The sequence below is a fragment of the Oryzias latipes genome, chromosome 21, assembly GCF_002234675.1.
Source record: "Oryzias latipes chromosome 21, ASM223467v1".
Taxonomy (NCBI): Eukaryota; Metazoa; Chordata; class Actinopteri; order Beloniformes; family Adrianichthyidae; genus Oryzias; species Oryzias latipes.
The window spans coordinates 23,495,603-23,522,051 of record NC_019879.2 but is presented as its reverse complement, the minus strand read 5'-3'; the positions used below and the strand labels follow the sequence as shown (position 1 = coordinate 23,522,051).

Sequence of the window (26,449 nt, the reverse complement as noted above, 5' to 3'; positions counted from 1 at the left end):
TTTTAACATTTATGTCACCTTTTTTACCTCTTGGCATTTTCCACTTTCTAGCATTCTCAGATGAAGTTCCAAATAATAAAAAGACCTTTTATGTTTTCTACTCTTTTAAACTTGGTGAAAGAATAAATATTCATAATAAAGTGTATTCTAACATTAGGCATTGTTCACATTAGCCAAATAAATGACAATGATACATATAAACTCAAAACCATTGATCCTGACATGAAGATTCAGCTCAATTGAGGCATTAATTATAGTTTCTAAATCCACACGGATAGCCACAAAGAAATCCCTGACATATTACTCCACTTGTTTGGCATTCTGTAAAGGAATATACCAGCATTGCTCATTATTATTAGTCTAAAAGAACAAACTTTAGCTCTGTTAGAAGAACTTCTACTACATACAAATCTTTAAAGTTGACAAAAACTTTGATTGTCTTTTTGATTTTGCAAAACCAACATCTGTATCTACTCTGCCCATAGAGGAAATGTGATACCATGCTTGAAATTTAAAAGTTCATTGCCAATGCTAACCTCAGAATATGTAACAATGGAAATGATTTAACCACATCTTTTTCCGCCTTATGTAATAACGACCACAACAACCCACGCTGTGATTGTGACATACAGCTAAAACCTCAAAATACAAAGGCATTTTCCCACAGATTGATATGTTTCTTCTTGTTTTGATCTGCAGGAACGCAAACGGCATTTCTAAAGATAATATAACAAAACAAATGTTTATGAAACCCTTTCACGGACTGAGTTGAATTTATCCGTGCCTCTTAAAGAGGCTGGCTCGTGGAAAGGAAATTATATTCCTCATAAAGTTTTAATTAACTTGAATATTTCATCAGTGCAATTAATTATGTAATTTAAGACTATTAATACAAAGTATGATATTTGCCCCCAAAATGTATTTTTAAAAAGATGCCATCTGTGTTTGAAGCTATCTGACTTTTGCAGCTCTTCAAATGACCACTGAAAGCTTTCAATTTCCCATTCATTCCCATGTTAAATAAGCCACATTTTGCACAAAGATTTACCTTATTAAACGTTTTTTTTAAATAAAAATAATTAAATAATTTTAATTTATTGTCAAGTTTCTATATTTTTAAAGGGTGTTATCCCCTTCTCTGCTTTATTTCTCATGGTTACAATATCTTTACTCAAGTAGCAAGCCTTAATTAGCCTTAAAACTACACATTTAGTTTTAACTAGACAGCAGACTGTCTGAGAAAAAAACATTTTTCCTGTCAATTTTTTTTAAATTCACCAAACTACACCTGCTAGAGCACAAACCTCTTCACATTTGATATAATCCAAATGTATGGAAGCATTTGTGTCTCATAATTTAAAAAAAAAGTCAAAACAAGAAATGTTTTTTTTATTTTCAAAATGAAGCTGAAAAACCTGCATTTAGGTCGTAGCACAGTGGCATTTTGGGAAATGTACGGTAACCGTAGTCTTAAAGGGAACCCACTTACTTGCAAATTAAACCTTGTTCAAAAACGATTGTGCTCCTTGTTCACTGTAGTATGAAATACAGTTGTTCAACTTTACAACTAAAATAATCTTAGTGGCAGCCTAGTAGGCTCTTACTTTTTTTTTTTTTTTTTTTTTTGCTTTTGATTTTGAGCTTAATACAATAATACTCCATGAACTGGACTAACTGCTTTTTTCACTTTTTCAAACCATTCCTATTTCCTTGTCTGGCGTTCGGTAAAATCAGTTTTATTACAGTCTTTATATCCACTTTAAAATAGTACCTCAACATTTTAGCCTTGACACATGTGGCTATACTGTAAGCCTCCTCTCTTCCTCACTGATAGATCTTTAATCAAACATCCCTAGCTTCCTATGAAGTCGTCTTTGACCCTTCATGGCTTGCCTTTGTCACAAATAATTTGGCTTCTTTCCCACACCTGCTTCACCCTTTCACCCTTAAATAGTTGAGCCTAGGTGCTTAGCCTCCTACACCTTCTTCGCCTCCATGCTCCCTGCAAGTTATACATCTCTCCTTTTTACTCACACATCTATTTCTCTTGACTTGCAGGGTTATTTCTAGAACAAGTCCAACTTGTGTTTTAAGAGGAAACTAAAAGGAAATCGGGATAAAGGATTTGAGAAATTATCAAGAATCTCAGTCATGCTGGTTTCACTGTTTAGGAAAAAAATGAGTTTAGTTTCTAGAATTCATTAAATGATTAAAATGTACTTTTTGATAATTTTCAAGTCAAGTTTCTGTTAAACTAAATAAAACGTCTCACAGAATTACTCTTAGTATTTATGAACCAAGACTCTGGTCAGTATTTAATTTACTTAAAATTGTAAGACTTTGACTTTTTTCATTAAAATACCTGTATATTTTAGGAAAACATAAAATGTGACAAAAAAGAGCAATAGAATGAAATGCTGTTAACTATAAGAAAATTGTGGAAAGTCCTCCTTTCATTCAGAAAGGGACACCTTGCTAGTATCGGGTTGAATGATTGATCATACAAAAGGGCGCCTTTAGTAAAACATTCCTTAGAGAGTTTGGTCCATATTGACATGACAGCATCACACAGTTGCTGCAGATTTGTCGGCTGCACATCCATTATGCCAATCTCCCATTCCACCACATCCCAAAGGTGCTCTATTGGGTTGAGATCTGGTGACTGTTTAGGTCATGAGTCCAGTGAACTTATTGTCATTTATGTGAATCCTTTTATGGTCATGGTCAGCAAACATACTTGTAGGCTGTGGTGTTGTAACCATGCTCATTTTGTGCTATGGGGCCCAAAGTGTGCCAAGAAAATATCCCCCACACCACAATACCACCAGCACCCTGAACTGTTGATACAAGGCATGACGGATCCATGCTTTCATGTTGTTGACACCAATCTCCGACCCCATCATCCAAATGTTGCAGCAGAAATTGAGACTCATCAGACCAGACCACGTTTTTGAAGTATTCTAATGTCCAGTTTTGGTGAGCCTGTGGGAATTGTAGTCTCAGTTTCCTGTTCTTAGAAGTGGCACCCGGTGTGGTATTGGCTGCTGTAGCCCATCTGCCTCACGGTTGGATGTGTAGTGGTTCAGAGATTCTCTTCTGTAGACCTTGATTTGGCTGTTTAGACATTTACATTAACGAGCAGTAGGACAGGTGTGTCTAATGAAGTGGCCAGTGAGTGTGTAATCCAATAATATGAGAATATGTTGGCTCCTAGTCGAAAAGTTGACTCTTGATTCTACACATTTACTCTCTGTCCATAAATGCAGTTGGTTTAACAAAACGCTGAAATGACTTGTTCTCTTTATATTTGGCAGGACCTCATCTGCGTGTGTGTCCTCAGGGGAACACATGCTGCACCCAGGAAATGGAGGACGCATTTGGCCAACAGAGCAAACTGGATTTTGATCATCTGCTGGAAGAAACAACTGAAACACTGAGGACCACATTTGTCTCCAGACATGAAAGATTTGATGGTAAGTCTTTTTTTTTATTATAATCATCTGCCCGTGCTTTTAAATTTGATTTATCTTAATGTGTTTTGAGTGAGTTTGCTGTGTGCAGTATGCTGCAAAAAAGGAAAAATAAAAAACTCAGTGCACGTACAGGCTAAGTCTTAATTTGAAAGCGCTGACTGAAGGTCCTCAGCGGTTCCCCCTCAAGAGGAGACGAAATGCGAAAATTTCATTAAAATGTCTTGGTGTGGAGAAACCTCTTGTTGGATTAGGTAAACATGGCTTCTTGCACAACAGACTGACAGCTCAAACAGAAATATGGAGCTAGACTCTACATTATTAAAGCGGTTTGGTGGATTTGTTGTTTTTTGTGATGTTGCTTTAACCCCATTGTGACTGTTTTTACCACAGACAGTTTTAATGAGCTTTTCTATGGGTGGAGATTTGCTCATTACTGAAGCAAACTTGTCCCTATTGGTGTCCCTCTCTGTGGGGATTGGTGCTTTTTAGTTACATTTTAATGAGACAAATTAATCCCTCCTTTACCTTTTGGACTGTGTGGGAGGCAGCAGTTATCACCGTGAATAATAGCAAAGGGTGATGGAGGGAGACCTTGTGAGGCATACCCAGCTGTCAGCATCTCTAACTTTCTTGTTCTCTTTGTATCCAGATATCTTAATGAAAAACAAAACTTTTAAAAGTTTCACTTTTTAGAACTGTAATATTCTGACATCTTTGATTTTTTCTGCAATTTTTTCTTTGATGAAATGATGGATAATTAGTGCTTTACAGCAGTGTTTTTCAACGTTTTTTGAGCCACGGCACACTTTAACCCTGAAAAAAAATCCCGCGGCACACCAGCATCCAAAAAAAAAATAAAAATCAGAAATTCATGGTCTGTATTGATCGACAGCGCCCCCCCCCCCCGCAATCTCACGTGAATTTTTGTGATAATTGTGGCAGAAAAAGCAGGAAGTTGCGGCTGTTTTTTTCTAAGAGATGAACCACCAGCTAAAGGTCGTCTTTAGCTGGTATATTTGTTAGAACTGAGCGACTTTATCAGCAGAATTAAGAACAAGGAAGTGAAGACTTTAAGCACTTCTGATTGGTCAGACTGATGACATGTGATTAAGCCTTCAAGAATGATTGGCGGAGACAGTTTAAGGGGCGGGACTTGTCCTTACACAGTTATAGCTGCAGCTAAATCGCGGTACCGTGATTTTTATCAAAATGTCTTTAATAGAATTAAATAAACACAAAGAAAAAGTAATTTTAAGATCTTTTATATTCTTAACTACTCAGTGTTTTATCAGGGCCTGTTTGGATGAACAAAGAGCTGATTTCCTGGAGATGGAAAATGTTTTTAGATCAGTTAATGAGGGCAATTTCTCCACGGCGCACTTGACCATCTCCCACGGCACACTAGTGTGCCGCGGCACACTGGTTGAAAAACACTGCTTTACAGCATATTTTTACATGTTTTGTGTGACAGCTGTATGCTTTTTTAGGTCAATCTTCATGTAGTTGCAGTAAAAGCTGGGTAGTTGAGGGTTTCTTTGTCCGTTATTTACTGTAGGAAAGGTTGATTGAATGCACGTATCTTTTTTTTTGTTTGTTTCCTTTTATTAAAAAAATGTTCTTTATCCTTCCTCTCATTATAACATTTGCCAGTGGGGGCTAGGAGCCAACATTTAGAAAACAAAGACAATGGATTTATTTTTTATTAGAATTTCAACGTACTTAATGACTTTAACTGAGTTGTTTATTAGCATTAAATAAGCGGAAACAGCTGCTGCCAAAAAAATATTTAAATCAAATATTATTACGATAGCGGTAAAATACAATACCCTATTTGCAAACAAAGGCCTTGTACCTGTATACAACTCAATATCAGAGTTGTATATAAAAAGGTTTGCACAGAGATTTTATGAAGTAAAAAATAATCCAAATTTTAAAAAGAAGAACAGACCCATTCCTATGAAAATGTTGTTTTTGGTGCTTTTATTCTTGTGGCATTTTTGTAATGATAGAGGACATATAAAGAACATTAAGCTTACGTTTGTATATCTGAGTATTTCTTTATTCAAATTGTTGTGAGTTGGGAACATATGAAAAAGTACAGTTTGAAAAAGAGTGTTTTTTTGACATAGAAAATACGCTTCAATTTTACTTGCTATATTTGTTGCACCAGTAATGTTAGATTATGGGTGTAAGGGGCTGTAAGCTAACAGGAGAGCATGATAGCTCATTTATGGGTGATCGGAAGGGGGGTGGGAATGCAATGTCATTGAAAACAATACAGTTTTGTTGTTTTTTTTGTTTTTTTTCTGTGCTAAAAATAATCATTACAAGAGCACTGGGAACGATTTAAAGTAGTTCAAAAGAGGATCAGAGTGGGACTTCAAGTCTGGCTAAACTTTAAGAAAAAAATGGATTTGTTTCTTTATGTTAGCTGCCATTAGGTGTAAACACCTCAAACCCGGGTTAAACTCATAATTGTTAATACATCCATTCTAATAACACAAGGAAGAACTTAAGTAACAGACTAATTTCTTTAATTTAACTGAAGAATAGCTGGAGCTATTAAAAAAGAGTGACCCCCCGAAATGCACTTCACCCACCAAATGTCCACAGATCCTTAGAGTACACTGTTATTTTTTTTAAAATGCTGGTTTACATGAGTGGAATAAAGTTGTGAACTGCTGCTCTGGAGCAGTGGAAAATGTGTTTTACCGAAAAAAGGTAAATGTCGCAAACAAAATGAAGTGAATTAAACTGATGGCATTTACAGATAGTAACAGATATATATAAATAAAGAGCACAATGGTTCAAAGGTCCCCTTAATTGGAAGATGACATTTCCAAGAATTTTTTCTTACAAAATTTATTAAAATATAAGGGATGCCTCAGTGCTTCATACCTTTTGTGCTGGATGAACTCAAGATTTTGTCGAGTCAAAATTTCACAGTTAGTGCCCTCTGCAGTACCCTGAAGTCCAGCTTACATAGGTCCTTGTCCAAACTTAAGCTGCTGCCTCCCAGTCTGACTTTATTACTGCCTAACCTCAGCCACCTCTGCCAAGTCTGAAATGGTTCAGCTACAAGCAAAGCCTGTTGTTCTGTCAATGTTTGCAAAATCCGGCACAACATCTTCATGCATTCACACGCTGCCTGATGACCTCCCCCCGCCTCCCCTATCTGTGCTTGCATGGACCATATTTGTCGCTGCTGAGTTATAACAAAAGCCATTCACACCCGCTTCTTTTTCGCTTTGTGTTATCAGTTGATGGAATAAATCTGAACTGAAACAGAGCTTATTCAAATTCATAAATATTTTTCGATTGCAGTCATTTATTTTGGTGACATTTCCCTTGGAGCATATTGATATATGATGTACCAATTTATAGACTAAATAAGTAGCAATGCGATGTCTTTACCAATTAATTAATGTAGCACAATTCACTGTAAGTTGGCTACTATTGACACATCGTAATGCATTTATTTCCAGAATGCTTTCTTGTGCTTTGATTCTGACAATCTAAGGCAATTTTATCTTTCAAATGCATGTGGATTTATGTTTGTAGTGACATTTAGTATTTCTTTTAACCAAATTATTAAGTCCAAAATAAAGCCAAAGTCTAGTCAAGTTCCACTATGCTGCATCTTCATGCCGCTTGTGTTTTAGTCTTTTAAAGAATGGAAGTTTATCTATGGACAGCATACGCACAACACCATCTTTGATACAGTTTCCAAGTGTGTGCTCAGTTTGGGGGGGGAAAAAAATCCCCTAAGGTGGTTTTTGGTTTCGACTGCTGCTAAATAAATAAACTGAAATGCACTGAAAGACTGTGTGTCTTACTGCCACTGTGTAGTTTGTGAGTTCTTCGAGTAACAACATCTAGAAAATTTACTTTTGCAGAAAAAAATACAGATGGAGCGCATCAGTTGTGGTGGAGCTACCACTAACCAATAAAGATCTAGAGTATATAGAGTCCGTTTTAGATGCATTCACAGCAGTGACGTGAGGTGAGGTTAATGGCTGGTGAGGCACTGACGTCAGTCAGATTTACCAACATATGAACCATACTGAGTAACTTATTCACCATTTAATTGACAACAGTTAACGTGTTTTGTTTAAAACATCATTTCAACGTGTTTTTTTTTCATATACAAACTGCAGCATAGAAAAATGGACAAACGTTATTATCGTCTTACCTTTACTTGCAAATAAAGTCCATACGCTGCTCCTTTTGAAGAAAATGACTTGCCGCTTGCTATCACTTATTCTATTGTTTTTTAGCGTCATAATCTCAGGGCTCACCGGCGCCCCCTAACATGAGGCACGAGAATGTCTGGCCTCACCCAGCAGCTTTTTTGCCAGCGTTTAGCGCTCAGCACAAGAAACACGTCCCTCACATACAGTTATTTATAAAAGCAAACACTGTACATCATACACATCGGCTAAATTATGTAAACGCAGCTCATATAGTACAAGTGATTGAACCGACATACAGACAGACAGCAGTACCGTCTGACTGCATAGGTATTGCGCAATCCAAGGTGAGGCTCAGCGGGCTGGTGCCTCATCGCACGTCACTTTTTAGTATCTGAACGGCAAATGCGGGAATTCAGCGATTTTGAAAAGAAAAAAAAAACAAAAATGGTACATTTAAATGGAAAATGACTGCAAGGCACAAATTACTGATTAAATATAATAATTGAATTTATTGTTTCTCTTTTCTTCCCATAATGACAGGTGAGGCACAGCCTCACCTGCCTCTCCTGACTGCACGTCACTGATTCACAGTATTAGTGAAACCTAAAAATTACAATTTTACAAATACAAGTTTACATTTTTAACCCTACATGTGCTAATAAATTAGCAAAGCATTTAGGATGTAGTTCATCCATCCATCTTTAGAACCTGCTAAATCCCTTTCGGGGTCACAGGGATGCTGGGGCAAACCCAGAGTGAAGGTGGAGTACAACGTGAACAGGCCACCAGTATGTTGTAGGGTCACACAATCACACACACTTTCACTTGCACATCTAGGAACAATTAAGAAATGTCAATTAATAATCCATTTACAGCTGAGCTTTGGCTCCAGTGTTGATATTCTTTGAACTGCCATTTATGCAATTAATAAAATTCCAGCGGATTCTTAAGTGGACAAAAGTGCCAGTATATACAACACTTTACTTACGCAAAGTATATAGTATAAACATACATAAAGTGTTACATTTTCCTGCAATGATGCTTTTTCTTTATTAAAATTTGTTGGAATTGTGTTAATTGTGTTAAAGAGTTACAGTAATACACCGGTGTTTCCAGCGGCATCTCCGGTGTTAAATGGTCAACTGTGATTGTTTTAACTGTGGGAAGATGCAAACACAGAAAGGTTCCACCCTGGATTCAAACCAGGACCTTCTCACTGTGAGATGAGAGTAATAACCACTGCAGCCCCTCATTCAGAGTGCTGCCATATTTGGAGTTTGACTAAGAATGTGCGTCCTTGCCCGATTGTCGTCTTCAAGACATTCAGTTTCTACAAAATAACTGCAAACAATAATTTACACAATAGTGACAGTTATTTATGGAAAAAACAAACAAACAGGTAAATCTTGCTGTGATCGAGGTGTTTTGGGGTTACAATGTTTCAAACTTTACACATGCTGGGTTTGTCATAATTTGTCATAACTGTTGTAGCTATAGATGCTTTTCCATGACTTTAAGTAGTGAGACAGGTGACTATTTTAAAGTGCAAACACTTACAGGTAATACCTGATACATTTCAGGGCTTCAATGCATGTGGTCACCTCAACTGCTTTCATATTTGCAGCTTTGATCCAAATAAAAAGCATGCGGTCTCTGCACACCTTACAAGAACACAACACACAATGACTAGAGAGCAAACATGTATACACTTAAGGCAATCTTAGATCCAACAGCCCTTCAAGAACTTGGTGTTTCTTTTTATCACAAAAATCCAACTCAAAAACAACTTTTTAAAATTCCCTGAGATAGAGTGTGGGACTTTTTAAGTAACACTAAGATCATCTTTTGATTTAATTTAAAAGGGTTCCCAGTGAACTTTTAATTATGATGATATTTTTAGCTAAAATAAAACATATTAAAAAAATCTGTCATTTTCCAAGACATAGTTTCTGCAGAGCGGCAGTGGTTCATTAGAAATTCACATCTGAGTTGTGGGTGGGACTAGGTGCAACTTCAGCCCCCTGTTGATGTAAATTACTATGAAAAAACATCACCCAGGAATGATAGAAATGTGTTTTTCTGTACAGTTATTTATGAAGAAAGTAAAAAAAAAAAAGTAAGACAACAAAAGCCGTTTTTTATTGAAAGTAGCTATTATTGTTTGTCCAAAATATACACATACACACAAGTATACCAATTAGCTTTGGGCTGGAATAAAACAGTTTCTTGATATTGCCTCCAAATCTAACTCCATGCCTGGCATTTCAAGTGTTCTTATTGTCTTTATGGTGGCTTGTCTGATTCCATTAATCTGGAACTGTGAAGCACGGTGAAGGCTAACTCTCTCAGAAAACGGAATTCTCCAAGGAAAATGCTTTTTTTTAAATCTCAGAATGTCAAATTGTTGGTGTGCATGGTTTTTAAAGGCTGAAGATAACTGCTATGATCGTGTACAGGGCTGTCTTTATTCAGATACAGTAGGCAATCAGGCAAGGCAAGACGAGGCAAATTTATTTGTATAGCACAATTCGTACACAAAGTAATTCAAGGTGCTTCACAAAACAGAAAAATGCATTAAAATCCCAATACATCATAAAAATAATCAATGTAAAATTTACTTTAAAAGAAAAGAAAAAAATTGAAAATTGATTTAAAAATAAAGCAAGGAAAGGAAAGAAAAGTGCAGATAGGACCTTTCAGTCATATACACGGCTAAACAGAAATGTTTTAAGTCTAGATTTGAACATGAACACAGAAGAGGCCTGTCTTACGACTTCAGGGAGGCTGTTCCAGATTTTAGCTGCAGAATATTGAAACGCTGATTCCCCTTGTTTAGTTCTGACTCTGGGAATCAACAGGAGGCCGGCCCCTGAGGTCCTCAGAGTACGAGATGGTTCATTGACACACCGTAACTCAGCACTAACAGGGCTGTTTTAAAAAACATAAACGTAAAAGTCACTAAGAGCTTTCTTCATCTTCCTCCTGTGCACTGAAACCATGGAAGTCTTCCTCCTCAGTGTCGGATTGGAATGGCGTCAGATATTCTTCGCCACACACTCTTTCAGTGTCTCCTTTGTTGTCGCTGTCAGTGTCACTCTCATCCTGAGGCAAATTCACTCCTGAGCGTGCGCTGTCCTCTCAGTCTAGCAGCAGACCGACTTTTCCAAGCCCGTTGGTGATGGTGGATTTTTTCACACTGCTTTAAACGATTGCTTAAACTTGAAAGCTGCATCATATGCATTTCTTCTTGACTTTTCCATGATGAGGGTCTGTTCGTGCTATCCATTCACAAAGCCGGGATTTAACTTTAAACTTGCTTCTTCCTTGACACATATTCCATATTCCCCCCTGTCTCACTCTTACCCTTTCTGCTCGAGCGCCCCTAGCGGTCGTTAGAAAAAAAGCAAAAAAAGAAATCAGCCGCACCATTGAATAAGCTGCAGGGTTGAAAGCATGTGACAAAAGTAGCGACTTATAATCCGGAAATGACGGTAAACTGAAAACTGTTTTACAGTCTGATTGATTCTAAAGAGAAACTCTTATTTCAATCTATATTTTCAATTTGAAACTTTTTACATTTTGGATCAAAAGGAATTGCTAAAGAAGTCAGATAGTAGTAGGACAATGAAGCAGCCTCTTTTGGAAAAATAAGTTCATGAAACTTGTTCCAGCCCACAGCAACAGGGCTGCACGATATGAGAAAAAACTTGCGATTTGGGATATTAGTTATCACCAAAAACATAATTTCCATTTCACTGCAACAGTTTGGTTTAAAATAAGAGTCAACTTAACTAAAATTACACTCCAAATGACCGTAGTCTACATTGGAGGCAAACATCTAACATAAAAGGACTCCATCCGCTTAGTCAACAATGTAAAGGGGTCCATCCGATTGGTCGATGCCTAACTGGATTTTTTTGATTCGTTAAATTATTCAAGCTGCCATAAAATTGTTTTAACACATTTGAGGTAACCATTTATCGCAAATGTTGCCATCTTTTGCGATAAGTTTATTGCACAGCTTGACATAGCGTTAACAATACATTTACGAATTACTGTGCAGGTCTACACAGCAAGATTCTTTCAATTTTAAAGAAATTGAGACATTTATCGCTTGGTTTCTATAACTTGCAGTGTTTACAGTGATCATTTTATTGTGATGACTAAAAATGTTTCTTTTTTTTGTAATTTATTTTTAGAAAAACAACAGTGGAGAATCCACCTGTAAGCAGAGAGGAGGGAATTTTATTACCTTGAGTTTTTCCTCTCAATATCTTAAAGCTTTTCAAGTGTACCAGAGGTCAAACTAACAAGGACCCCCTGCTGAAATGAGCAAAAAGCATGAACACATTTACTTAAACTGGATGTTGAGGGGGGGAAGAGATAAAGTACTTTTGATATCTCATCCAAAGGTTTAGCAAAATATGTCCACATTTTATAAAACAGTTTGACCCAACTGCGAGTCGCAAGAGGGAAGAAGTCAGAAAAACAAAACAACTTTAATAATGAAAATCACAGGTCTGTAGCCTAGGGTCTGCAGAGGCAGGGAAACTCACCAAACACTGAATCTAAGGTGGAATAATGGAATAACAACCAACTGAACATACTGACTGAAGAAAAATACAAAATGAAAAGAGAAACATATAAGGGCAAATATAAACTAATATAGAACATATAAACTTACCAAAACCTACAGTTCAGTTTCAAAAGTAAGGACACTGAGGAGGGTGGAATGGATTTAAAAGCATAAAGTGTAATTCTTTTCGTACTGTTGAGACCCACAGATATGAAGAAAAAAAAGTTATTTTAAAAGAATAAACAATACATTGTCAAAAAAACAAAAAAAATCACATGTGGTAAAGTCAGTTACTGTGTAGAAGTTTATCAGTTTGTTGCAAAATGTAGACCAAAGCATTTAGTTTTGTGTGTAAACTTCCCTAAATGTCTGCAACGAGATCACAATTTCTAAAAACTCATGTTAAATGTGTCAATTGTGTTGTAAAATTCGTAAAATGAAACAAATTTGAAAAAAAAGCACACCAATTGAAGCACCAAGGTAATGGGAATTAATATTGACTCTGTATGTGCCTTTTTATTGTAAAATATATTAAATTGCACAAAATAATTTCCCACAACTTTCAAATTTGGGTTTGGGTAGGGATGTCCCTATCGTTTTTTTTCGCCCAGATCTAATACTGTGTAATTTTCTTTTGAGAATCTGTCAATACCAAATCCTGAAATATATTAATACATAAAAAAGTGATAAAATGCTAAATAAACCGATCCAGGTTTGAAGTAATTTCAACAATCAAGCAATAATAGTGCAACTATCAACTAAAAACAATAGTTAACTGTTAACTAGTAAAAAAAGGTGATAATTAGTCATGTCAGAAAGTTTGGTGACTGTAGTGTTAGGATCTTTAGGACTATTGAACATTCTTTTATTCATATGTGATTTCAAAAAAAGTCCCAAAAATTGTATATGACTTTCTTCAAAGACCTTGATGAAACATGAATATAATGATAAGTATTCACGACTAGCTTATATCAAATGTAACCATTTTTTTTGTTTTGGTTGTCTTTAAGACATTATTGATACATATTTTTTGAATCCTTTTTCTGGAGCTTGCACTTTGTGTAGACAGTCCCTTGGCAGCTGTCTGGCAGCAAGGAGACAGCCATTCTTAATAGGGGTGTGTATTGGCAATAGTCCAATACTTTTTTCACGATATTGTATCGCGATACATCTCAAGTGTCACTCGTTCTTATCTGGAGCCCACTAAAGAGCACCACAACCAGCATTTTTATATGGTAACGTGGCACAAAGTTTGGGTACGGTACCCATCCCAAGCAAAAACTAAGTAGTACATGGCTCATGACAACAAAAACTGCGAGACTGACTGAACATTTTAACATCTAATACAAGCTGATTTTTACAATATCTTGTTTGCCAATACCGCTGATTCTCAATAAAACAAAAATCTGATATTTTAAATTGTCCTTACTGGTCTTTGTTTTATTTAGGGCAAAATGAAAGAGTTACTTCCTGTCCGTTTTAAATGTTTATTTAAATAAGTTATTGAATCCGTACAAATATCTTGCTAACTCTACCGAACTGTTTCTGTGCACCTCCTGCACAAACTGGTGCCATATTCTGCTGCAGTTTACAGCAACACAAAGTCATGATCTGTTCATGATATGCAGACTTTTAGTAGAGTGGGTTAAAAAAATATAGCTCTTAGATCGTAATAATGACAAATAAATATTCAATCCCTTAGGTGATTGCAACATCTGATTTTGATTGAGTCTAAAACTACACAATCGGGGTCCATTTTTGATTACACGATTGGATTGGGACATTCCTATTCCTTCAGAGTGTCAGTACACTCCAAGAAAGTTTTGTTTTATGTCACAAATTAAATTTCTGATAATAGTTGTTTTTTTTTTTTGTTTTTTTTTAAAACTTGTCCTGTCCAACAGCTGGGCAGACAGATGAGAGCTGAGGGCCTCTTGTGTTGGACATATTTTACTTTAACAAGAGGGGTTATTAATCTTCAGACAAACCAAAGGTATGTCTGAATAAACCCCTTTTGTAGTTGAGGCCAAACTTTATTAATTTCAATCATGTCTGAAAACCTTTGGTGTTGGACCGGACGGAAAAGGAAAGAGGGGAAGAAGAGAGAGGGACGTTAGAGAGAGGGGGGGTAGGAGGGTGATAATAGGAGGGGAGGGGGGTAGGACCATGAAGCAGCATAAAGCAACAAGTTTACTGGTTGTTAATCATTATGGTAAGGTTCAAATGTAGTACAAAAAGGGCGGAGCCTGTCCACACACACACTCAAATGTTATAAACACACCTGCTAGCTGCAAAAATGTCCACCTGTCGACATGTACACAAAACAGATAGTGTTCACACGCATACTTATGCCTTAAAACCAACTAGTGTGAAATATTTCAGTCATTCAGTCATGCAAACTGTTGAGCTAACACCTGTGCTCAGGTGAGTGTTTATGTTCTTCTAAAATGGATGGTGGAACGTGAAAAGAAGGAGGGAGAGTGTCCAGCCATCCCCACCCCAAGACCCCCACCGCAGCAGCAGCGGCAGCCAGAATCCCCCCAAAGCCACACGGGAACAGGCAGGGAACAACCGCCACCCGGGCGACCAAGCCCACCACCCAGGCCAGGGCCAGCAGGACCGCCGCAAGGCCCCCAGAGCCAGAGAGCAGGGAAGCACGGAGGGAAAGAGAGCACCGCCCCAGCCCAACCAGGAGAGCAGCCCCCCCGCCGCGCCGGGAGAACCCAACGCAGGGCCCCACCGGAGAAGGACGCCCACAGCCCCAGACGAGCACCCCACCACCACCCAGGAGTTCCGGGCATCCCCCCGCCCCAACCCTAGGTACGAACCAGGACCCCACAAGGGAGACCCGCTCCGCACTCCAGGCAGCCATCCGCCCGGCCCACGGTTGGTCCAGGGAGGAGCAAGGCAGGGGCCCGCCGCCCCCGCCCAGGAGGGGGAACCCCGGGGAAAAAAGAGGGCCCACAAGGGGTGTTGTAAATATGGCCCGACCAGGCTCGGCCACAGTTGGAAATTTGGCGGGGCCCAGCACTCAGGAGCAAGGACCAGAACCCACCCCTCAGGGACACGAACACCCCCCGCTCAGATGTAATGTGAACCCCCCCACCGCGCGGAGAGAGCACCGCCGGGCCCAGGAAGCCGGCACCCCGGGGACACGGCCGCCGTTGCAAAGGGGCCCGTACCCCCCACCAGGGAAGAGGCAGGGGACAGATGGTCCTAGGTCCCCCCTTCCTTGTAAAATGTGTGTGCGTGTATGTGTGTTTGAGAGGCTGTGTGTGTGCATGTGTGTGTGTTTATGTTGGGATGTATATATTGAGGGGGGAGGGAGGGGTGCGTGTACTAAGGGGGGTGCAGTTAAAATTGGCAGGTAGGGCACTAAGGGGACATCTCCTGATTACTCACAGTGACGTCCCCTCACCCTCCCCACCAAGGGGCCCTAAATGTCTAAGGTGCGGTTAAAATTGGCGGGTAGGGTGCCAGGAGGACATACGCTGCTTGCTGGCAGTGATGTCCAAGCACCCCCCCTACCAAGGGCCCTACATGTCTAAGGTGCAAATAAAACCGAAAGCGGGGGGGCCCACTCCATACGGCAACCATAGGAGGGGGGCCACTGCCTAGTAAACCCCCCCCCCCAAGGCTCATCGCAGGCTAAGCCCCCCACCCCTTCACCCTATTATGAGGTTATATGAGGAAAGGGGTAAGTTGGGGACAGCTGGTAGACTGTCCCCCGGTGGTCAAACAGCTGTCCCCCGCCCCCCCCCCAGCAAGGGGGCCAGGCCCACCCAGCCCAGGGGCCCCACCCCCGGAGGCGCCGACACCCCAGGCCCAGCACCACCCCCCCCACACAGAGAGAGAGGAGCCAGAAAGCGTCGGCCCCCCCCCGGAGCAAGCCCAGGCCCCCACCCCCAAACGCCGGCCCTGGAAGAGCTCTGGTCAGGCCTCGACGGGACCGAGGCAGCCAACCGGCGGGGAAACCGCCGATGGCCTTAGCGGAGACCCCGACCCGTCAACCCCCCCTGCCCCGTACCAATAGTGCCCCCCCCCTCCCCCAGAATGCCCCCCCACAGGACAGGGCCGACAAGACCACCCACCCCACCCCCCCCCAGACCCCGCAGCCGAGGCGGATGACACCCAGAGCGACCGGGGGCCCCAAGAGGGTTGTCCCGTCCCGCTCCAGAGCCAGGGAAGGGCCGATCCCAGCCCCAGGTGTAGATGGGAAGCCCATCCAGCGCCGCTGGGCCCCCCCCCCGAGCAGCGCCCCCCGCCAACCCCCCCCAGCACAGGCAAAGGGACCACCCCCCCAAGCCAAGCCAGACCACCACCCCACACCCCCACCACGCACCCCCACACCCAAGCCCAGAGGACCACGCAGCGCCCCAGCCCGCCCCACCCAGGCGCCGGACCCGACCCCCCGACCAACGGAGCCCCCACCACCCCCCGCCAGGCACCGGAGGCCCCGACCCCCACCCCGGCCCACGGCAGAAGGGCAAGGAGCAGCGACGACCAGGCCCCCCCACCCCCTAAGTCATGGAGTTAGCCATGGGAGACCAGAGAGACCGAATTCTTTCAAAGTTACTTGAACTTTGGGCTGACATTTTTTCCAAGCTGATATGATCAAGCAGCAGATTTCTGTGTTGACTTATATTTATATTTTTCTTGCTTTTCCAATTTATTAAAATAGTTTTTTTAGCAATGCAAAGAGTTATGAAAATGATAGAGCCTAATCCTACTTCTACATCGATGGCACTCATGTCACCAAGCACACAAAGTGACGGTGAAGCTGTGATTGAAACCTTAAGCCAGACTGATAGATCGGCACATACCTGCTGCCAGAGAGCCTGGACAGGCGTGCAGAACCATAGTGCGTGCATGTAATTGTCGGGTAGATTACTGTCACAGTGCTGACAAATGTCTGAGTTGCTGAGACCCATCTTGAACATCCTCTGTCCAGTGTAGTAAATTCTGTGAAGAGTTTTGAAATGGATTAGCTGCAGATTTGGACTTTTTGTCAGTTTAAAGGTGTTTAGACAAAGTTCTGACCAAAAGCTTTCTCAAATCCGCATCCCATTTTGTTGTCGGAAGTGAAATATTGTTATCTAAATTACATAAAAGTTTGTATATTTTGGAGAGAGTTTTATTCATTGAGAAATTGATCAGAGTGGTATCTACATCTGGTAGCTTTAAATCGTTGTCTCTGTATTTAAAATTTTTAGTAATAATTGATTTAAGTTGCTGATATTCCAAGAAGTTATTTATTCCATGTTTGTCTTGAAGTTCCTGGGGAGTTATGAATCTTCTATCAATAATTATGTGCTCTAGTTGTTTTATGCCCCCTGCTTGCCAAGCTGGGAAGTGGATAATTTTTTTGTTTATGAGGATGTCTGGGTTGTTCCAGATGGGTGTCATTTTGCACGGTTGAATTGATGATTTTGATATTTTGAGAAATTCCCACCAGGCTGTTAAAGTGGCATTTATATTAATACTTTTGAAACAATCCTGTTTTTTAACTATTTGGCTAATAAATGGAAGATCTGACAGGTTGATCTTTCCACATAACGCCTGTTCCAAGTCTAACCATGAGTTGGTTTCTGGATTATTTTTTAACCATTTTAAGATGTATTGTAATCTATTTGCAAGAAAATAATTGTGGAAGTTAGGTAATTCTAATCCTCCACAGCTTTTTGCAGATTTTAAAGTTTTTAGACTAATTCTTGCAGGTTTATTGTTCCATAGAAAGCTTGATATGGATGAGTCTAATGTTTTGAACCATTTTAATGGCGGTTGTGTGGGAATCATTGAGAAGAGATAATTAACTTTGGGTAAGATTTTCATTTTTACCGTGGCTACCTTGCCCATAAGGGACAGAGGCAGGTTGGTCCAGCGTGTTAGATCGTCCTGTATGTTTTTCAGTAATGGGGTGTAGTTTAGCTGCACCAGTTCTGATATTTTGGGGGAAAAATAAATACCTAGATATGTTATATTGCCTGATTTAACTGGTATTGTGAGTCCTACTAAATTCAGAAAATTGAGATTCCCACTGTCCCTACCTCCTATCTAGCGAAACCACAGCCAAGGGAACGGGCTTGGCAGAATAAGCGGGGAAAGAAGACCCTGTTGAGCTTGACTCTAGTCTGGCACTGTGAAGAGACATGAGAGGTGTAGAATAAGTGGGAGGCCCTCACGGCCGCCGGTGAAATACCACTACTCTTATCGTTTTTTCACTTACCCGGTGGGGCGGGGAGGCGAGCCCCGAGCGGGCTCTCGCTTCTGGTGTCAAGCGCCCGGCTTCCAGGCCGGGCGTGACCCGCTCCGGGAACAGTGGCAGGTGGGGAGTTTGACTGGGGCGGTACACCTGTCAAACGGTAACGCAGGTGTCCTAAGGCGAGCTCAGGGAGGACAGAAACCTCCCGTGGAGTAGAAGGGCAAAAGCTCGCTTGATCTTGATTTTCAGTATGAATACAGACCGTGAAAGCGGGGCCTGATAATAGTTTAAGAAAATGTTGTTCTTTGAAAAAAAAGCTTTTGTCAAAAGGAAAAGCAAAAGGAATATTATTTTCAAAAAAACATGTCATTGGTGATAAGTTACTTTTTTTTGTATTTTACCCTTAAAACTAAACAATAGGTATAATGAAACAACACTGTTGATGTTCGAGAGCATGTTAAGAGGCAGTATATGAAGAAGTAAAAAAATACAGAGCTATCAGATCAGTGACTTTGATGCCCTTTACCACCCATTTAGCTTCTAACTTAGCACTTCCACCTACACAGGCTTTCTCTTGTGTATATGTTTCATTCCTTTTACAGACTTTGATGAGTGATACAGAGGCAGATAAAAGGCTGGGCAGCCCACGTCTATTTCTGACACCAGAGACACTTTATGTTCACCTTGTTTGGTTTGAAAATGAGGACCAAAGGGAAAGGAAGGCAATTAAAAAAAACACATTTCTTTCTTCACTTTTCCATCACCTTAACTCTTGGCTAATGTAAGAATCAGCCACCCACATAACTCTATGGTAGAGGTAATGTTGGAAAAAAACAAGGAGGTCTCGGGTATAGTCGCTACTAATTGTTATAAATAGTCAGTAAACTAATGTCCATTTTGAAAGTGAAAATAAAATACAAAAAAAATCTTCATTAAATATTTATTTTAATCCAAAGTTACATTATTTTTTTCTTAGGGATCTCACACATAAGACTCTAAAGCTTAGCTTCAGAAAAGAAGCTCATCTAAAGGCTAAGGTTACTGAAACCATGTCTATGTATCAAGTAACCAGCAGGAGGCTTAGGACAAAGACCAAGAACAAAAGTAATTGGACTTTAAAATTTAAAGCTAAGGGTCCAAAAATGTAAACTTGCAGAAACTGCTCTACGACTCATAGTAAAGGCCCTGGTCACACAGGGGTTGACCTGTACGGTTGCTGCAGTGCTGCAGGTTTTTGGGTTGTCCGGGCCTGTGAAGGGTTATAGACAAGAGCGGTTGTATCGTAACGGGAGTGCAGGTGTCTTGCAGTTCCCTTTAGGTGCGTGCGACCACGACAAGAGACATCATTTAAATGGAACACTTGATTATTGAGTCTGTGGTCATATTTGTATTTGTTTCACACACTTATGGCATGAGTGTTGCTGTGGTGCGGTTTCATTTTGTTGAACTCTAGTCATTAGTAAGGTGTATGTACAGGTTCCTTACAAACCGTGCATGGATGCTGTATGGACGGGGTGTGCATGTGATGCGCTAGTACCCATAGCACACCTAAATTCTAAGAGTTAGGCTGCGCACAAGGATTGCGCAAGGGGTACATACTTAACACATGAGCAGCACTAATGGGTCCCTTTGGAAAGTGCACAGGGTTTGAGGGGGGATGAAATAATGAAAAATCAGCACAATGTGCCTGCATCTCACCGAGCCGACCATGACCTTGAGGGCCATCTACGTGTCCCACTCAGGTTTTTCCATTTTCCGCCTGCACATCCTGTCTCCACCATTGACTGTAGAAGGGAAATGGAATGAGGGAGTATGACGTAATAGAAAATGACCAACTTCTTGCAATAACCAAATGAAATCAGTTCATTCGCAACCATTCTTGTCAACCAGGAGTGAGTTGTTTTGAAGGTCACACCTCTACCATTTGAAAGCGGCCTAATGAAAATCTTTCAGATGTTTCAAACACTTGACATGAGACCACATACTATTTTATTGAGGCATCTGATTGGCCAGTTTATAGCTTGAATACACTACAAAAAAAAAAACAATTCTGAAAAAACCATGACAAATCAAAACATGTTAAAAAACGTCAGCAGAGCAAGAATGGTTATTCTGACAAATGGAACAACTGAGTAATAGCAGTTTATTTCTATATAGAAGTTGTGAGATTTTTGCTCATTGGAACCAGCAGGTACTTCCTGTTTGTGACGGGTCACTCAGTCCAGTTCTCATGTAAAGTCAATGGTATCCACCTTTAAGGGCAGTTGGGACTAGAACTGCATTCACACCGAACTCGATTTGTGCAGCAGAGGCAACTAATTTTAATGTTAAGTTAATGATACAGGCGCAAGATGCAGCACGGCCGTCTGGCAGCAGCTAGATTTTAGTGGCGTTAACTAATCAGGGAATCAGCGCTGATCAAAACACTGACAATGTCACGTGCCCAAAGTTGGATGAAGGTGGGTACACCCAAGAAAGTCTGTTGCTTGGCCCATGGAGCTGGACTGATTGCGCTCACTGCGCTGGCTCCTGGGAGGTGAGCTGGCAGCCAGACAGAGAGCCGTTGCGAGATGGGGAGGTAACCTGCTTGGGCCTCCTGAACTTTATGATATTTTTCTTATTTACATCGAGACAATAATAAAAAAGCACCTTAATTTTATTCTGGTGTTTTTATTTTTTCCCTCTCGGGTTAATGTAGGACAGCAAGCCTTCAAACTCGATCAGAGACAGACAGTAAGACCGCGGAAGTGGCGGTCATGAAGACACAGCGGCGAGAGTGAAGCTCACTGTACCGGGAGGGTCTCTGAATGATCTCATGAACCCAAACACGATCATTACAAATATTTTAGAAAGACTATTCAAAATAAAAAAACTTGATCTCTCAACATCACCCCTGTCTTCCATGCATTATAAATGAGACAAGCACACGAACTGTTGAATGTAGTGATCCGGTTAAAAGCATTATCTGGTAGCTCCTGGCACATGCGACCGGGGCGTCAAGCTTATGTACACATTTTTGGACAGGTGGCGAGCAGAGAATATGCCGTGCGGCGAAAGATGGGCGGCTGACGATTTGTCGGGCGAATCCTGTTCTGTGTGAACGCAGCTTTAGGCTCTAAATCAGCTTTGACATGAAGCATGTCTGTTACAAAAGATGCAGCAATGCTTGAAGATCATGAGGAGGCAGAAACACAAACAAACTGATGGAATGTCTACCGATGCCTTTATTCATGAAAAAGTCATTGAGAGGAAGTTGTTACCGCATGCAAAAAAATGTGCGGGTCTTTGATATAGACAAAACAGACTGCTTTCTATCTCAAAAAAAGAATTTGGATGAGCAAGGATTTCTTTAGTGGGAATTTCTGAGGTCTTAAAAAGCCTCCCTGCCTTTGCTTCCTCTACATGTTTAACATTTCACAATCTAACACATAGATAACATACACGTACATTTTTGTTCCTGGCTTCTAAGTGTTATATTTCAATTGCTTATGTCTAAAGTATGTGAAAAAATGACTTCAATAAGCACAAACTTTGCTTTCATGACAACAGCACGAAAAAAACTTGACTTTGACTTAATTTTTTCAGGATATGCAAATGGACTTGAACCGTTTTAGAGTCAGACATAAAAGTTAATTTCTCAAATGTTAAGTGTTGTAGACAACAGCCTCTTAGCTCTTCCAAAACTTAGATGTTGTGTTTTTACAAATTCTCTTGATTAGATGTCTTTCTTCTTTTTTCCTCCAAAGTTTTAGAGGTAATGAATTTGCATGAACTTAATGTTGTTTCTAATGTTTAGGCTTAAATTGATATTCATTAGGCTAATTAAGCGAGTCCTGTGCATATGAACATAATGTTGCAGTTAAACAGACATATCAGTTTGATATAGCTCACTAATTAGCCTTGAATATACATTTTTCCAATTGACATCTGACATATTAAGACATTTAGACAGCCAAGAATAAAAAATATGAATAAATTATGATGCTGCAACTTCAGTCTTATTTTCTAGGAGAAGCTCAGCTGTCAAACTTTCTGTTCTCCTTTACCCAGTTAGCTCATACAGTCCCTTCTTAAAACATTCTGCACCTCTTTGTATAATACTTAAACATAGTCTTTAAACATAGGTTATTTATTGCTATTAAATATTTATATGTTCTACTTCACCATTACTTGCTAGTATCTATCTAAAACCCTCATCAAATACATTTCTTTAAAGTTCTTCAAAGAGAGAAGCCGATGTTTTGTAGTTCGGTTACTTTGAGTTTTCATCCCTCTGCATATGAGAGAAACTAAATAAAAACATAACTGGCAGATAAGAGCCTACTTGTCGAGGCTCACGATGGACCTTGTCAGGGTTGTTAATGATTTTTGGCTCTGCCGGCCACAAACACAACACTGCTGAATGTTAATGTGGCTCATTTCCAAGGTTTGTTTTATGTAATATAATGATTGTTACGGATTCAGTGGTTGATGCCAAACATAAGTGTTAATCATGGCCGAAAGAATGTAAATGCATGTTAAGTTTACACACTCAAAACAGAAAAAGAACAGCTTTGTGATGTATTGCACAAAACATAGTGTGTACTATAATGTGTGAGGACCATAGAGGCAGTCCTTACAACTATTGAACTGTAAAAAGAGGTACCCTAAAAATTGGAAAAGTACCCTTATATTAAGAGGAAAATCACAAGAAGGTAGTAAATTGATCTGTCCATGCGGAAAGTCATTTTTACTCAGGACATCTAATAATAAAATAACAAAATCTATAAAACAAAGACTTCCACACAGGCATTCAAAATGGGCTAAAAATATAACTGTTGGACTTCAAATGCAAAGTTATATTTTTTTGCTTGTTTTAAGCAAACGGTTTGAATTTTTTTGAGTTTTCATGTACCCAATTGTAGTTCATTTTGAATAAAGTGGTTGAAAACCAGTGGAATCAGTGGAAATTTCAATATGAACACAATATGAACAACATAAGAATACGATCATAGTATAAGATGGTCCATCTTAATAAATCTTCATGAACTCTAAAATTAACACTTATTCTTGAACCATAAATCTACAATTGTTTTAAAAAAAATGACAATGAATGCCAGTCTGACTTGTCAACATTTATTGAACTTTAAATACCATCCATAATATTGAGCCCAAAATTAAGTGAAACTTGAGTTTATTTTTTAATCTTAAATCAAGTTATTCTATTACCAAAAGTATGGAGTTATGGGATTTTACTCGTTTTACTAATAAATTCTTTATTTCCAGATCCTAGCTCTTAATTAGATCAAAATTCTAAACTGTGCTGATTTTGAGAATTGTTTGGAAAGGTGTTGAGCAAAGATAATTTAAAACAACCTAAATTATCAAATTTTTTGAAAGTCTATAAAAAAGGTTTAAATCTTGTTAGCAGTGTGTTATTTTGTTTTGCATTGTGTGTTTTAGGATTATTAGACCAAAAACTATTTGTTCAAACCAGTGACACAATACAGTTGTGCAGGAGCCACAACAATAAATATGAAAAGGCCAAATTGTGGACTTTACACATCATTAGTATAGAAAAGAAAGCTGACATTTGACAAGTCATTGCAGTTTGTGAACACTGTCAACCTTTCATTCAACAATATCGTGCACAAATGTTTTCACTAAATGGAAGTTTCTTTTTGCCCTTAAAGTTGATATTTTGTGCCACAATTCAGGAAATAGAAAAATATGTTGATTAGTGAAGTATTCATATAGTTTTTTCATTTAGAAGTATAAGCTGTGAAAAACCCATACATTTAATTATAATTGTATAAATTAACATGGCAGGGAGGTGTATAGGTCGGAGGTAAATTCTTTTATTCATCATCTACAGCTGTATGCTGAATGCTTTCCTTTTACTGCGACTCACCAAAGGCCGTTCTCCAAAATTAACAAAAGGAAACGGAGACATGAAAGGTCAAGCCGTCATGTTCTGTACTGTAGTGTAGCTCTCTGCAGACAGGCACTGCTTGACAGACCAATCAATGACCCTGCCTCTGACTGACATGAGGAATTTGAACTGCAGCAGAATAACTAGTTTAATGTGAAGGCTTGAGACCACGAGAAAACTGAACACCAAGCTGTGTGTTATATTCTGCTATTTCACTCTACACAAAGAAACTGGGTGATTCTTTCTATGACTGACTGCAGCCCTACAGAGAACACACCAGGTTTTTTGGGGGGATATCAGCTGTTAATATTATTGCATGCAGTTGTTTTGGTCGTTTACTCAAGGAAAACTTTGGGCATGATTATTCAGCCAATCCTTACTTTACTAATTTGTGAGATAAAAGATAAAATAGACCAAAAATGTTTTTTGATTGACTAATTTATATGGATATACATCTTTGTATTAACTAGTTTAATGTTTGTTGGCCCTATATTAACATTTCAATACAAGATTGATACAATCACATTGTTATTGCCTTATTTCTGCAAGAGGTAGATGTGTATTATCTTTTTTAAACTTTGCAAAAGAAAATCTTGAAAGACAGAGCAACACCTACTAATGTTAAATGTTAAAAAAAATGCAAATCTCTGTGTTTATAAGGTCTGATCTTAGGTTTTCTGAATTAAAATTTCTTAGTGAACACAAAATTCCAGAACAGAGGGACTACAGATCACTTTCCCTAGAAACGTTTACTTATGGAAGTTCGTAAGACTTGAAACTTTGTTTTTAAACTTAAATTTTAATGTTGCTGTTTTTACATCTAATCTTATGCTGATCTTATCTCAAATTTAGCCTATACTAAAAGATGAAAGGTCACCAGAATAGAATTATATTAGGTCAAAAACTTCATATACTGTTTCTTAACAGCTTTTAAATGATGCAACCCCCATGAAATACCAAGTAAATAGACCAACATTTTAGTGGCAGAAAGGCAAAAAATACTTTGGCACCAGTGTCTATTTCTTTAAAATTATTAGGAAATAAAACTACATTCAATAATACAATTGCTAATTATACAAAAAAAAAAAGATTTGAACACATTAAAAAAAATAAAAATTCAAAGACTCTTTTGAAAAATGAAATCAATGCAGTAATGATTTGCAAATGCTGCCATATATAGGCTACTGTATGCGACAGGTTGGCAAGATTTAAGAGAACCACATTTGTTAGAAACAAAGCTTTGGAGTTATAAAGTTTAAGTGTGGATTACAGACCTACTGCTAGTAATTGTTAGTAAAATAACTACCTGTTTTTTCTGGGGGTATAAGTTGCACTTGAGTGTAAATCGCATGAGCCAAAGAATGCATGATGAAGACGAACAAACATAAGTTGCTAAGAACTAAAAGTTGCACTTTTGGGAGAAAAGTGTTACACTTTTGAACGAATCAGCCAAGACTGACTTAATTCTGCATTCCCACCAAATGTGAGTCAAATTTGCGTCTGTTGGCTCTTTTTTGATGCGCATTAAATTTGTGTCCGCTGCTTCTTTTGACGCAAGTCAAATTCGATGCTCAATGCTTGTCCAAAAATGGTTTGATAAATTAGACACTCCAGAAGTGTGTGGAAGAAGCTACCATCAAGTTTTTAGGCTTATCGCTACATCGAACCATTGACTCTATATCTCATTTACAATGTATAGAAGACATGGATGATGTTAAGAGATCAGGTCTATTTATTTTGAAGAGCTCTACAAACGTGTTGGTCATCACTTCTCCATGTTTGGAGAAGACGATTTATTTATTAATTTTTTGTTTTCTTTACCTTCTGTACTGCAGAAGCTGCATCTGAATGACACCATTTCAAGCTGTGCTTCCATATCTTTGTAACTCTTGCTTTATATTTGTAGATAACTGACCAAGAGATAACATTGACAGATTTAAGGTGTACTGCTGCACTGTGTAAGCAAAATCTCAAAATCTAAACTGGTGTTTAAAAAATAATAACCCCCTACCTACACTTTGAGCCTCCATAGGGTCATTGGAGGAACTGCAACATTCCGTACCTACTGGTAGGCATCAGGTTTGGGAATGAAAG

The 26,449-nt window shown here is 39.2% G+C and overlaps 1 protein-coding gene across 2 annotated transcripts in view; it reads left to right on the top strand.

Moving 5' to 3' along the window:
• The window catches only part of LOC101167256 (glypican-6), a 117,981-nt gene that overhangs the window by 19,919 nt on the left and 71,613 nt on the right, over nucleotides 1-26,449 (top strand). For both annotated transcript variants that reach the window (XM_023950522.1, XM_023950523.1), the window contains exon 2: nucleotides 3,315-3,473. In XM_023950522.1, the coding sequence (XP_023806290.1) occupies nucleotides 3,315-3,473 (159 nt within the window). The remainder of the gene's footprint in view (nucleotides 1-3,314; nucleotides 3,474-26,449) is intronic.